This window comes from Berghia stephanieae, chromosome 4 (genome assembly GCF_034508935.2).
Source record: "Berghia stephanieae isolate SIO BIC M18660-M18661 chromosome 4, UCSD_Bste_1.3, whole genome shotgun sequence".
Taxonomy (NCBI): Eukaryota; Metazoa; Mollusca; class Gastropoda; order Nudibranchia; family Aeolidiidae; genus Berghia; species Berghia stephanieae.
Genome location: NC_088363.1, coordinates 59,867,159 through 59,882,158, shown reverse-complemented (window position 1 = coordinate 59,882,158; position 15,000 = coordinate 59,867,159). Strand labels below are relative to the sequence as shown.

The 15,000-nt window shown below is 34.4% G+C and overlaps 1 protein-coding gene across 2 annotated transcripts in view; it reads left to right on the top strand.

The window, feature by feature from the left end:
- LOC144970935 (uncharacterized) overlaps nt 1-4,788 on the top strand; it is a 27,944-nt gene extending 23,156 nt beyond the window's left edge. The window contains exons 5-6 of one of the 2 annotated variants that reach the window (XM_078911127.1): nt 1,527-1,686; nt 2,615-4,788. In XM_078911127.1, the coding sequence (XP_078767253.1) occupies nt 1,527-1,686; nt 2,615-3,208 (754 nt within the window). In that variant the 3' untranslated portion in view covers nt 3,209-4,788. The remainder of the gene's footprint in view (nt 1-1,526; nt 1,687-2,614) is intronic. The other variant, XM_078911128.1, reaches the window with a different exon arrangement.
- The last annotated feature ends 10,212 nt before the right edge of the window (nt 4,789-15,000 follow it).

Genomic DNA, 15,000 nt, shown 5'->3' with positions numbered 1-15,000 from the left:
TCTACCAGTTGAGCTATCGGGATAGCTGACAAGACGTACCAAATACTGCGTCCTATCAATTTTCTTTAATTATCACTCTAGGATTCCTTATCAGGTGATAAATCAAAATCACACTCGCAAACTGTAGCTGTACTCCTCCCTCTTTACCATGAGTCCAATAGACTTATCTACATTATTGGCTTCAAGCTCTTCTCCCAAAACAGTTTGCATAGATCAAACACGTCAAATGTTGGTTTATCAGAACACAATATATTATTATAAACATCTATGCCGCCGTACTGTGGGAAAAAAAAACATATTAAAAAATGTGGCCACAAAACTCGTCCTTCAAATATCGATCGATTAAATGACACTTAGCTTGGCAAAAACTCTCAAACCTGGGACTTCGCGAAGTCCCAGGTTTGAAAGTTTTTTGCAACGCTGAGGGTCATTTAAATCGATAGATATTTGAAGGACGAGTTTTCTGGCCAAATTTTTAAAATGGGTTTTTCAAGAGAACGGTAGTATGTAGTCTAGTACCATGAATTCATTATACGCATTATATTTTATTGATTCCATCTGCAACTGGACCCATATTATTCCCATTTCATACTTTATTGTAATTTGCTAGGACGAAGATCTGAACAATTGTGTATGAAAGGCCCCAGACAAAGCAAGAAAGAATAATACAAGAAAAAATAAATCCCAAAAAATCAGTCTTCCTCGACTGTCAAATGGCGGGTGTGAGGATGTCTTCTCAATAATGGAACCATTACATTAGCTTAATACAAATCTATAAATCTGTGAATGACTGAACCATAGAACATTGGAGACCTTTTATAGGCATGACCTAAGACTGAAGTCTTTGGCTCAGCGGCTTACAGTATCTCGCACTAGGAGGTTTTGAGATTCAATCCCCAGTCGAGAAAGACTGATTTTTTGAGATGGTTTCTGGCATCTTTCATACATGCTTGTTCAGATCTTTATCTTACACCGGTGACTGCCATCTTCTTTCTCAATTTGATAGGACACGTATACATAAATATATTATTGGTCAATGTATAAATACAATTAATTTCAAACCTGCTAATTCAAACCTAAGTCGAGTAAGTTAATATAATATGTAAAAGTGCTTCGTCTAAGAACGTCATATCGGGGCTTCAGTATAGTGTTGTCTTGTCTTTTTTTTTTTTTTTTGGTCTTTTTTTTTTTGGTTGTTTGTTTTTTTTTCTTTTTTGTTTTGTTTTGTTTTGTTTTGTTTTATTTTTTTTTTTTGGGGGGGGGGGTGTTCAACGTCATTCGCTAAGCCACTTATTGATCGCTCTCAATATATGGTGATTTTTTTATCCATGGCGAGATACTGTTGGCCACTGAGCCAAAGACCTCAGTTTTAGGTCATGTAAAATGTTTCCAATGTTCTATGGCTCAGTCATTCATAGACATAGATGGCCAATACGCTAATGTAATGGCTCCATTATTGGATACACATCCCCAGACCCGCCATTTGACAGATGATTTAATATCATACTCATACTCATTTCTTCCAGGATTCAAGTGAAACATACAAGCAAAGACAGGCATAAAGATGATCCATTCCACTCTATGATTGGCAGACAAGTGTATCGTGGCGCCACCGGAAGTGTAGCGGGGGTCAGTGATGTTCAGGACATACAAGAGATTCCTTGCAAGGACGAATCATGCATTCAGGTTTGTACGTTCACACTTTGTGAGTGATGATTTATTATGAAAAATGCTACTTACCTCATGATCAAACACTCGAGTTTGTAAACATTTTTAAAAGATGAGAAATATAAGGTTATGGAGAAGTGCCAGATGAAAACGGAGAATAAAAATATCGAAGTGTCAGAGCCAAACTCAAGATCCAACTAACACGGCACTCTCTGCCTGACTGAGAGAGATCAGCGAGCAGTCGCACTCGCCACTGAGCCATCCAACAACATAAAAGTATGTCTTTCAAACTTACTACCTATCGTGCGACTCTATTCTCTCAACTACTTAGGGGATCATAGCGAGCGAGCAATAAATTGGGATAGATTCATGTGTTTTAATGAGGACAGAAACAGGTGTGGCTTCTTAACCAGTTAACTGTCGTACTCAAGAAAAATACGTATTTAAAAATTTTGACAAAAAACTCGTCATTCAAATATCGATCGATTTAAATGACCCTCATCTTGGAAAAAAAAAAACCCATCAAACCTAGGACGATCGATTTTTGATGGACGAGTTTTCTTCTATAAGTTTTTAAATGTGTATGTGTTTTTCCATAGTACGACAGTTAACTAGTCAAAAACCAGCATTTCACATTTTTAGTCATGTTACTTGAAAATCACTTTCTAGCATCTGATCCAGCATCTGAGACAGTTAGATTTTAAGATTTATTCTTAATCAAATCGTTTACTTACAATTTTTCTATGTTCTCACAGGGAATATATTAGTGTATGTATGGGTACATAAATGAGATTATAAGAATCATTCCTTTAATTAATCAATTGTTTACTCTTGGTCCCATTGGTCTCACAGGAAATAGAGTATTGTGTGTATGGATACATAAATGAGATTATACGATTCATTATAGATCAAATTGTTTACCATTTTTCTTTGACCATTCTCACAGGGAATAGAGCATTGTATGTATGGATACATCGAAATTAGAACAAATAGGCACGTTGTGTGCGATGAAGAAGAAGCCAAAGCTACAGAGGTCGAGTTTTTCTATGACGCTCCAGAAAGAATGAGTGTTGTCTGCATGAAGGGACATGACGCCAAAAAGGACCCTAATAACGATCACAACGTCATTATAAAGTGCGTCACTCATGACGTTGATTTTCTCGCGAAGATTCGGAAACTCATGGAAGCGGTCAAGGCCTGCGGTTCAGCCATACCAAGAGACGTTTTATGCAGTTGTATGACAGACTACGCTATTTGCATATCACATCCTCACGGCCAATCCAAAACAGTTACGGTCGGGAGACTTCTTGACCACCACAACAAAATCTCATCTTCTTCCGGTCTTGGGAAGAGAGTAAACAAGCAGATTAATTCAAAGTGGAACGTTCATCGTGTGAAGATCACCACTTACACAGCTGCCACGTGCATGGGATGTGCTGGTGCTCCTGTCATCACAGGGTACGGAGAGGGTTGGAAATGGTGGCTACTCTCTCATTGTATGGGAGATCTGGTGGCCGCGGTCAATATTGCTTTCAATTGATTATCAATTGCGACCAATCGTCTCAAACGGTATTATGTCGGGTTGAGCCTGTTGCTTGAAATTTAGCTAATCTTAAGCTTAACTTCAAAAATTTGAGTTCGACTAAATACTTTAATTGGAAAGGCTAGTTTTTGTCTCTTAAATTTCAAAGAAAAAAAAAACCCTCGTAAATTTCCTTATACATACAATTTTGTCCACAAATTCAAATTTTCTCATCTAATTCATTCCGACATAATACCAGATTGTTGCGGTGGGCCACATTTGACCATACCTATCTTCAATACGTATTACCAGCAGAAATAATCAGTCCTATCGATGCTAAGTTTTGTTCACATTGTGATAAATGTATCGCGCTGTACAATGATTGTACACATTGTTCTGTAATCCTTTGTATCGCGGTGTCAAAACAATGTGATGTATTATGCTCATGTACTAGAGACCCAACTGATTACTAGAGAGCAAGGCAATACGTAGACTATATTATAAAATGTCTATGCTAGAGACCCAACTTTAGCCCGTTTAATTGCCGTAATCTGGAAAAACATGTCCAAATATCGATCGATTTTAATGGCCTTCATTTTTGCAAAAACTCTCACACCTGGGACCCCACGAGCAGTTGTTAACATTAAGCTCTCGTAGCACTAACTAATCTTGTACCTAAAACTTTGAAAGTCAGAATGAAATTCCTCGTCGACACACTGTTTTGACATGCCGTGTAATTTGATTCCTTTGGTAAATGAGGGGGGGGGGGGGGGGAAATTACATATAAAAATCTTGATTACTATTGACCTTTTATGTGATTAGATATAGCGTTTAGAAGATCCTCGTGTTCTTCTTGAAACCTTAGAATACTAAATGGCAAAACAATTTTTATCTAAGGTCATTTTCAAGTTGTTTTGATGAGTCGTAGATACAACGGATCCATTGTATTGGCAAACTGCCTGAAATACACATTAAATCTTGAATTATTATCTTCACACGACATTACGTCCTGAAAAGTACGATCACGTCTTATTTGTCAATATTATAAAACAATACTACTGGTATTTTGGGGCACAGTGGTTTCCTTCCGTCACTCAGTCGAGTACAGAATGGTGGTTAATGAGGCAGTATTGCACGCGACGATGCTTTAAAGGACTTTTAGTCTTTGGGGTCAAGCGCCCTTTGCACGAAATGCTGTATACGCTACTTTAGACATTGTCCCGTGTTATTTCCAACTCCATCTCCCTCCACCAATAACTTCTTCACATTCCTTCACCACCTAAACCCCTGCACTACAAAGTGGACAACACAAGTTTGTTTGTTTTTAAATGCTTGTAAAGGCTCAATCACTTTAAGTGAAAATGTATAAGCCACAAAACTCATAAAACAATAAACCATTAGGCTTTGTTTTCTAATATAATGTAATATATTGTAATGGTGAATTTATACAGAGCGCAGAATCCACAAAGTGCACTATGGCGCTACACATACAAAGACAACAGGTGACACAAAACGCTACTAGATACTCAAATGCCTGCCTGAAAAGGAATGTGTTCAACAATTTCTATTATGATATTATGAGTATTATTATTATATTAGTAGTAGTAGTAGTAGTAGTAGTAGTAGTAGTAGTAGTAGTGTAGTTAGTAGTAGTAGTAGTAGTAGTAGTAGTAGTAGTAGTAGTAGTGTAGTAGTAGTATAGTAGTAGTAGTAGTAGTAGTAGTAGTAGTAGTATAGTAGTAGTAGTAGTAGTAGTAGTAGTAGTATAGTAGTAGTAGTAGTAGTAGTAGTAGTAGTAGTAGTAGTAGTTAGTAGTAGGTAGTAGTAGTAGTAGTAGTAGTGTAGTAGTAGTAGTATAGTGTAGTAGTAGTATAGTAGTAGTAGTAGTAGTAGTAGTAGTAGTAGTAGTAGTAGTAGTAGTAGTAGTAGTAGTAGTAGTAGTAGTAGTAGTAGTAGTAGTAGTAGTAGTAGTAGTAGTAGTAGTAGTAGTAGTATTAGTAGTAGTGGTGGTGGTGGTGGTGGTGGTATTTTAAATATATAATCAGTGTTATCTAATTATTATTCAGTCACTGGCCAAGGGATTGGATTAGATAGCAAATGCAATTCCTTGTTTTTACCACATTCCTTTTTTATATTTCTTCTTCTTCTTCTTCATTGTGTCCAGAAGACCGATTTTTCGGTTTGTTATAAGAACAGAAGACGTATGTAAAGAATCGGCTCAGAATTCATAAGTCCTCTAAACGATCGACCGCAACGGTTTCCCTACTTTCACATCTACAAACCAATCAGAATGCTGTTTTTGAATTATTTGGACAAATACCGCGTTTTCATTGGTTTACACAAATGGAAATAAGTCGTCCTTTACAGACTATATCAGGAAACCATTTGATATGCATCTCTTGTAGATTCACTCTACAAAATGCTATTTTGATCGACAAGAAAATTAACACATTTTTTTGTTGTTGATAGTGAAATGTGATGGACCATTTGTTTGCCAAATGAACTACACCATTATTCTACATACATTCCATTTTAAAGATTTTATAAGATTATGCAATGTTGATATGAAAAATAAGATTTTCTTTTTCTACGATTTAATTACACCCTACAGTTACTCCCTGGTGCTGGTTGATGTTTTCTATCCAAGACGTTAATTCCGTCAAATTCTTTGTTGTGTACATTTTCTCCTCGATATATCCCAAGCACTCCATCCGGAATAAGATGAATTCACATTTCGATAATTCGAACCGCCTGTTTAGTCGGAATCTTTCACAAATGGAATAAAGAGGCCGATTATTGTTGGAATTTGGTTTGTTTTTCCCCTTTGTAAACAATGATGAGGATGATCTCTATAATTTTCAATGTGCTGGAGGCATTGCTCATTACAGAAAAATGTGTTCAAAATTACCCATATCATGCAAAATACAAATTGCAAAATGTCCAACCTATAAAATCCTAAAATAGTTCATATATCAATTTCATTGGCAATTTTAAACAACAGTTTAATGAGAACATACTTTTCGAGCGAGACGGAAGCGTTCGGATTATCGAGATGTGTATGTGAATTATAAATAACACACTCAATGTGTATTATAGGTTTGGTGTTAATTTTACATGTTGGTATACCTGCCAAATTTTACTATCATTGCAAGATAATCAGAACTCTGTAAAATAAATCTTTCATTTTACGAGATTTTATGCCACTTTGTGTCTTTACATATTATTTTGGATATAAACACGTCTCTCTTTATATATATAAAAAGAAAATGATACCTATATGACATAATATTATTGTAGAAACATTCATTTATGTGTTCAAAATTTATGAATACCCTTACATGTGAAAGCCTTTTGTGAAGACATATCACTCACCATTACGATACTTCTGCACAAGTCATGATTTGTGAGTTACTGCCTCAAACTAGTATTATGTTGGTGTCGACCAAAGTAAATTAACAGTTATAATAATCAGAATTAAACCATTTTGGTGTTTCGTACTCTAAGAAATTATATTCCTTCTGTTCAAGAACGTATATCATTCGTAAATTAACCCAATTTTGATTTTGTTAACTATAAACTAGTTTCTCAACACCTGAAGCACTCCGATATAACACCGTTTTGAGGCATCGGGTAGCATTTGTTTGGTTTGGGATTTGTTTAGTTTTTGGGGGGTTTTTTGTTTTGTTTTTTGGTTGTTGTTTGTTTATTTATTTATTTCTGTCTTTCTTTTTCTTTTTCGTTTAAAAAAAATCCAATACTGTAATAAAAGCAGACAGAATTCTGTGCCAAACCCGTACATCTTGATACATGAACCAGCCATGAAAATGCATTTTTTTTCCTTTTCCTTAATTTTATTTTCGTTTCCATTCTTGTATTTTATTCTATTGTTTCCTTTTTTATGTTTTAAAAAGAATATCCTGTCCTTGCAATCCTGATGATGTGTAGAAGAAATAGTAGATAGTAGCAATGATGATTAGTTTTAATGAATACTCAATTTTATCCATAATGTGATGGTCAGATTTTGTGTGCCTTTGAATAAAAAGCTATTCTTTTCATTTAGTTTTACCACTGTTTTAGTTTTAATTGTTAGATTTCAAGGATCTTACAATCTAAGTTTCTGACTCGCAGTCTTAACGCGATTTTTTTTTTTTTTTGTCGGGATGCAAGATGTCATTGAAACTGAATTTATAGCCAATGAAAATGTTGCTGCTTGAAGCTTGAGAAAATAAATAGTTATATTATATAGAACTCCCTGGATTCTAGCACGATCTTGGGAGATGACAAAGAAAAAAAAAACGTGCTAGAATCTGAGCTTGCCAAAAATCTGATGCTCACGATTTGTTATGTAGATAGAATGCGGTCACCCAGCTCTACTGTGTCGTATTGCATGCAGCGCGTGCTGAAATCCGGAGTGCAATTTACGGAGACAGAAGATGTTTGACGTTGCGGCTTCAACATTACACGATAAATGAGAAACAAAAGACGAATAAGAGATGAGTGGATGGCTTTGATAGCGAATAAGTCTCAAGTCTAAAACTTGAGGTCAAATTCTATTCGTTCAAGTTCAAGATCAACGTCTTTATCTGCAGAAGGCGGATTGCCCATCACTGCAGATTATATACAATTATGTGGTGACTTTCTTTTCGTTATGGTGGAGAATAAACACATTTCTTACATGGCAAATAACTCAAATTTAATTTCTCATCATTTTAACTCTAAATTCACTTGCGAGGATCCTATTCTTCCCGACATAATACCGTTTTGAGACGGTGGAATAATTTCTATACGGCATAATGTGTTCATTTACATATTTCGTGTTTATATACTCTGTTATAGTTCACTATCTTTCTTCAATCCTGTTCTTAGTGTCTAGTTATCACACAGGCATATTCCGTGTTTTCAATGTTATAACAAGTTTTTGTTTATGTATTTAAGAAGTTTTCCACAAGGATTGGAATAATTGCAATAACTACCAGACAATCATGACGAATTCAATCAAGGTTAGGTTTATTAACCCTTTTGGGCTATTTCACTTGATATAAATAACAATTTTAAAACTGTAATTTAACTCCTTTTTGAGTATTCTGTAGGTTAAGATGTGATAAATCTTCTTTGTCTACGAATGAACTAAATGGGACACAGCCTTTTAAAATATTCAATATCATTTTTGTTATATAAATCAACATAAACGTTCGAATATTATATTATAAACAAATATAATGCTCGCTACCGGCTGTAACAAATAGTTGACTTGTCATGCAAAGATAATGAGAATGTCTTTCAGGCCATTTGCAATGTATAATATTGAAATTAGCTTACAAATGGCCTTAACCTTACCCTAAATCTCTCATCGCCAGTAGGCGAAACAGGCCAGTTACAAATGATCTACTCGGGGAGGGAATACTATGAATCGTGATGTTTGTAGAGAGTTGTGAATCTGTTGAAATGCTTTCTATTAAAATTCATTTGTTATTACATTCATTTCATCAATTGTCATTGACCGTATAAGAGTTAATTATTTTAATGCAAAGCGTAATTTTTTTCCTACCACGATTCCTCTCGTTATTTTCCAAATTATAATTATAGATACCCGAATGTTTAATTCTCCCCAATAAATAGAAAAACGCCAAGTCGCGTTACTGAAACAATTATCTGATGAAAACAATCAAGTCGTCGTTGACAAGTTTCACATGCTATCAGGTCAGCAAAAAAGTATCGACACAGCGAATATTAATGAGGGATTTTACATACGTATGTGCTAAAATCGATTTATCCCAAAATCAATGGTTATGTCTATATGATTAATAAAGTACATACAAGATATGTATATAATTTTTTTTAAATCCCTTTATTCATCCCATAGGGGAAATTTGTCTATTCCAAGGGGAGACTAGAATGACCCAGTCGTCAGCTGCAGTGCAGCGCCGCAATTTGAGCTAGGGCGAGGTGAATTGCTCAAGGCCACATAGCGCAGCGGCGGATGATCGAACTGGGTACTTTTCGGGTACGAAGCAAAGACCGCACCGCTGAACCACGCTGCATATATATATATATATATATATATATATAATATATATATATATATATATATATATATATCGAAAAGTTACCTCGGGTTGGAATAAAACAGAATCTTGCCGTAAATGAGTTAGAATGATTTAGTTTGGAATTCGCCAAAAGATTGTTATGGGTAACCAGTCTTGTCAATATAAATATTTATCTTTTTAAATAACCAAATGCGGCTGCAATATAAAAGTTCTAATTTATAATTATAAGTTATTTCTGGGAATATCCTTGTTTGATATATTTCAATTTCAAAAGTCATTTGCGTGTTGAAACCTGTTTAGGACACTGGCATATTTTCTTAATGACCTCGGATATTAATGATTCTATCCCCACTTAGTCCTATTGCAGACTGACTTTAGAAAAGGGAGGTAGATACCTACGTAGGTAAAATTGTAATTCTTGTATTCTTGTCTATGTCATTCTTATCATCAAAATCAAAGATGTGTCAGGAAATGACAATTTTGTACTCATCATTGATGCTAGATAGTCTCTCTGGTATTCTGTTGAAATCCTGTGATAAAAGTCAGTCTGTGTCGCCCATACCGACGATCGAGTCGCTCACTAGGTACCCATTTTGTATTATGTATTTCTCAATCGTACCATGCCCAAAAAAGTATTTGGCTCTAATACTAATACATTGATGTTTATTATCAATTACAACCAACGCTCTTCAAAATTGTGTCTTGTCAATTTTGCTGGCCATGAAATATTTCGGCATTTGATAATAAGCCACATTTTAAAGACTTGGATAAGATGTGTCAAACAGCCATTTTGAACAAGCTTTAGTTTTGAGGAAAACCATGTGAAATATGACGAAAAAGCTTTATTTCTCTTGTTCTGTTTGATCAAAATCTTGAATAAAACCGGTATTTTTTCACTCATACTCTGTATTGTTACTTGTTTTATTGGTTTGTTAATACCGTCTTCCCAATAGCTCAGTTGGTAGAGAACTCGTTTCAAACGCAAAGGGACCGAGATCGATGGCGGGTACCGGGTGCAGTCTAGTTTTTTTTTTTTTCTGACCCCCTGTTAACCCAGCAGTGAATGGGTAGCTGAGTCTGTTAGATTTGGCGGAAAGTGCTTTGCGATAGACTAGCGCCCAACGGATAGCAAACAATTTCTTTAGTCCGTTTCATACTATAGAAACCGGGATAAACTCTGGCTCCATGGGCCGAATGGCTCTTAAGGACTACCCTTTTTTATATCGGCGTAATATTGTTATTCCCGTAGCCATTCCTCCTACGTTAATTATCATCATCATAGTCCATCTCCATCACAATCAACTTCCTCAGCATCTTCATTGCCAATTATTTATTATTGCAGCGGAAAAGGCACGCAGCATGCTCATTCGTCATTATATTTCTCCACGATATTTATCATTATTTTATCACCTTTTCAATGTTGATGGAAAGATGTATTGAAGTCCAGAAAGACCTATTAATCTGTTTTATTGATTACTCAAATGCATTTGATAAGGTTAGACATGGTGAATTATTTAATATCCTTGTAAGACTAGACATAAATGGAAAAGATCTAAGAATTATTAGAAACTTATACTTATATTGGAATCAAAATGCAACCGTCAGGATTGAAGGATAATTCAGTGAATAGAAGAAGTGTTAGATAAGGATGTGTTTTGTCACCAGACCTTTTTAATATTTACAGCGAAACAATTATTAGGACTTTTGGATATAGTCCAGGCATTAAGATCAATGGTGAGAATATCAACAATAGAAGGTATGCAGATTACACATCACTAATCTCAGACTCAAAAGAAAATTTACAATTATTCCTTGATAAAGTAGTTACAGAGAGTGAACGTATGGATTTATATTTAAATGTAAAAAAGATAAAATGCATGGTTGTTTCAGCGAAAGAAAGAAATCTAACATGTAACTTAAAAAGCAAAGGAGAAACGATAAAACAAGTTAAGACATTTAAACATCTTGGATACATAATAACTGCAGATGGCAGATGTGGCACAGAAATAAAACGAAGAATTGCAATAGCCAAAAATAGTTTTAATAAAAATGAGTCTAATTTTCAAAAACCACAATATCTCAATGACAACAAAACACGGGGTTTTGAAGTCTATGTATGGTCAGTATTTTTATATGGCTGTGAAAGTTAGACAATTAAACAAGATATTTTTTTTTTCTTTACACAACGCCACTACCACATTATCTCATTCGTCTGTAGTGTTTCATTCATCCTATTTTGTTGATAAAGGGGAAACCCGAAACGTCCAGTTTATTTGTTTTCGTATATTAAATTGAAGCTTACATTCAATTTCACATTGTTATTTACATCTACCACAACAACACATCCTCACACTTCATCACAGTCATTCCTCATTCCTGTACTCTATACATTCTTGTAACTTGAGCCCTTACGTGATCCTTTGTTGATTTCAAAGTTTACTTTTTATTGCTGAGCACTGTGATGCTCATAATATCATTTCCTTGAAACCAACTACCTACGGTCTTAATATCTGAATAATCTTTAACGTTTCTACCATAACATCAAATGGCCACGAATGAGGGGAAAAAAGAGCTTGGATATAAATAATAATAAATAGATGGGTGGGATGGATAGATAGATAGATAGATAGATAGATAGATAGATAGATAGATAGATAGATAGATAGATAGATAGATAGATAGATAGATAGAAAGACAGATAGATGTCATTTCATTCTGCCCTGATGATGCAGTGAACTATTGAACAATATTGTGTAGGCGAAATAAGAAGTGAGAATATTAATATAATTCAAGCTCCTTAAATTGTCCATCACTCTATATAATATGGATTCACGCTCAACAATATCTCACAAAATAGATGGACACTTAGATATATAAGGTAGACAAATATAATAATGTTGTGTGTGTAGGGGGGGGGGGGTCGAAAGGATGAAAGAGAATAGATTTAAGATGAGAGGAAAATCAGAGGGAGAGAAACAGCAAAATGAGTATTCGCCTATTTACTATTTACCGTTTGTTCTTTCAGAAAATTCGTTTGCTCTTTCCGCCTTTCACATCAAAGGAGAAAATCCGTATTTATTCGCCCCTATTTAGTTGATCAAGAGTTTTTTCCCTTTAAGATCTATAAATGTAATGTGGAATGTGGCACCTATGGAAACAAACATTTTGTTAAACCTTAAATTTTTTATGATCTTGAATTCATGTTAACAACTTCACACCATAGTAAACAATAATCGTTGCGAAAACAACTAATGCTTTCACGAAAAGCTTACCATATGTATAGAAATACCACTTAAAACACGTGACATCAGTCTTGATTCCTATAACCCCCAAAAAGTGACCAATCGCTTCAAAAAAGGTATTATTTTAGAGAGAGCATGATGCTTAAATTCAATTCTGAGCTAAAGTTATAAAAGCTTAATAGATAAAATGGCTCTAAGAAGGAGAGGGACTTCTTAAAACATAAAAAAAACAACTTATTCTGACTATTTAGAATTTAAACGTAATTTTCTTCAAGTTCATTCCGAGATAGCTAATACCAGATTTGCGCAGTTGCTCACAAAGGTATGCAGTATTTCAAATTTATTAAAAGGCTCAGTAAGATTCAAAACAAAACAAATTGATGATAATGACGTGTTCAACTATTTCGGTGCTAACAATAAGTGTGAAAACTGCTTGGCATATTATTATATAGAGCAGTAAAGTTAGGTGCCCCAAACGTAAACAATAACAAGTTGCTAGTGATTTCCGTTAGGGACCGGAATACTTTACGCACAATATAGGTCTCCCAATTTTGTAGTTTGAGTTGTAGGCAAAACACTTTCAGTATTGAAAATATGTTTACATAAAATCTAACAGTTGCAGAAATAATAATATAAGGCTAAATTATTATGAAAACCAGGCTCCGAATAATTCTCGTTTTGTTCACACCAGCGCAATAATTTGCTCTGGTCTAAAAATAGATAGACTGTAACTTTTGATAAATTTAGAAAATTTTACCTTTTGTTCCATAAAATATCCATATCTAGACATTATTTGATGCATGATCGAGTATTTATGAATATGTGTTTCTTTTGCCACCTAACAGCCAAATTTTAAAGGTTATTTTTTTCTATTATTTACATTGGAACGTGAGCTGTCAAGACAGGAACATGTGGTTTGCCACGTGCTTCTCGACCTTTGTTTACGATTGGGGCACCTAACTTTACTGCTCTATTAGGACATTCGTCAGAAATCGTTGACAAGAATCTTCTATACCTAGATATATTTTGGCAAATGCCAATTAGACTGAAAGCATCTTATAACAGATTGATTAATAATAATAATTAATAATAATAATAATAATATAATAATAATAATAATAATAATAATAATAATAATAATAATAATAATAATATAATAATAATAATATTAATATAATAATAATAATAATAATAATAATAATAATAATAATAATAATAATAATGATAATAATAATAATAATAATAATAATAATAATAATAATAATAATAATAATAATAATAATAAAAATAATAATAATAATAATAATAATGATAGTAATAGTAGTAATAGTAATGGTTGTAGTAGTAGTTGTAGTAGTAGTAGTAGTAGTAGTAGTAGTAGTAGTAGTAGTAGTAGTAGTAGTAGTAGTAGGAGGAGGAGGAGGAGGAGGAGGAGGAGTACTGTAGTAGTGCTTGTAGTAGTAGTAGTACTTGTAGTAGTAGTTGTAGTAGTAGTAGTAGTAGTAGTAGTAGTAGTAGTAGTAGTAATAGTAGTAGTAGTAGTAGTAGTAGTAGTAGTAGTAGTAGTAGTAGTAGTAGTAGTAGTAGCAGTAGTAATTGTTGTTGTTGTTGTTGTTGTTATTATTGTGTTGTTGTTATTGTTGTTATTGTTGTCGTCGTTGTTGCAGTTGAAGGAGGAGGAGGAGGAGGAGGAGGAGGAGGAGGAGGAGGAGGGAGAGAAGAAGAAGAAGAAGAAGAAGAAGAAGAAGAAGAAGAAGTAGTAGTAGTATGCACGATAATAGCGATAGTGCTGGTGATGGTAGTTGAGTGGTGGCGGGAAGGTGGCATTTAACAAAAATCATTTCTCTCTGGTCAAATTACAAAATCTAAAGTTTTTTATATAATGTTTAACACAAAGTGCTATAAATTCTCCCCGTGTGGTGTCCGGGGTCCCTCAACTGAGAGGGTCAAGAATAGCCCAACGCCAAGCCAGCGTGTCGTAAAAGGCGACTAATGGTGTGATTCCCCCATCTTTGAGTCACCTGGTCCTCCAGGTTGGGGGTCGGCAAAGGGTTAACACCCCTTTCCGTTAAACTCAACCCGTTACAGAAACGCAGACGGACAAACCAAATCCTTTTTTTAGATTGTTAGCTCATGATAGAAACTGTTTGTCTGTGGTCTATACCCTGACCCAGGGTGAAAAAGGCGATGATGATGATGCTATAAATTATTTCATTAAGACGTGACAACAACAACATATATACGTATGAATTGTGACCGTTGTGTACGCCTATACATTTTGTTTAATGGCTATGGCATTTTTGGTTAATTGACTTTATATAGATACAAAAAATACTTTGCTTATTATCGGCTTGGACAAATAGACAAGATCAATCTACAAAAGAGTAGATAAAGATAAAATATAAATGTATGTATGTATGTATGTATGTATGTATGTATGTATGTATGTATGTATGTATGTATGTATGTATGTATGTATGTATGTATGTATGTATGTATGTATGATGTAGGTATGTATGTA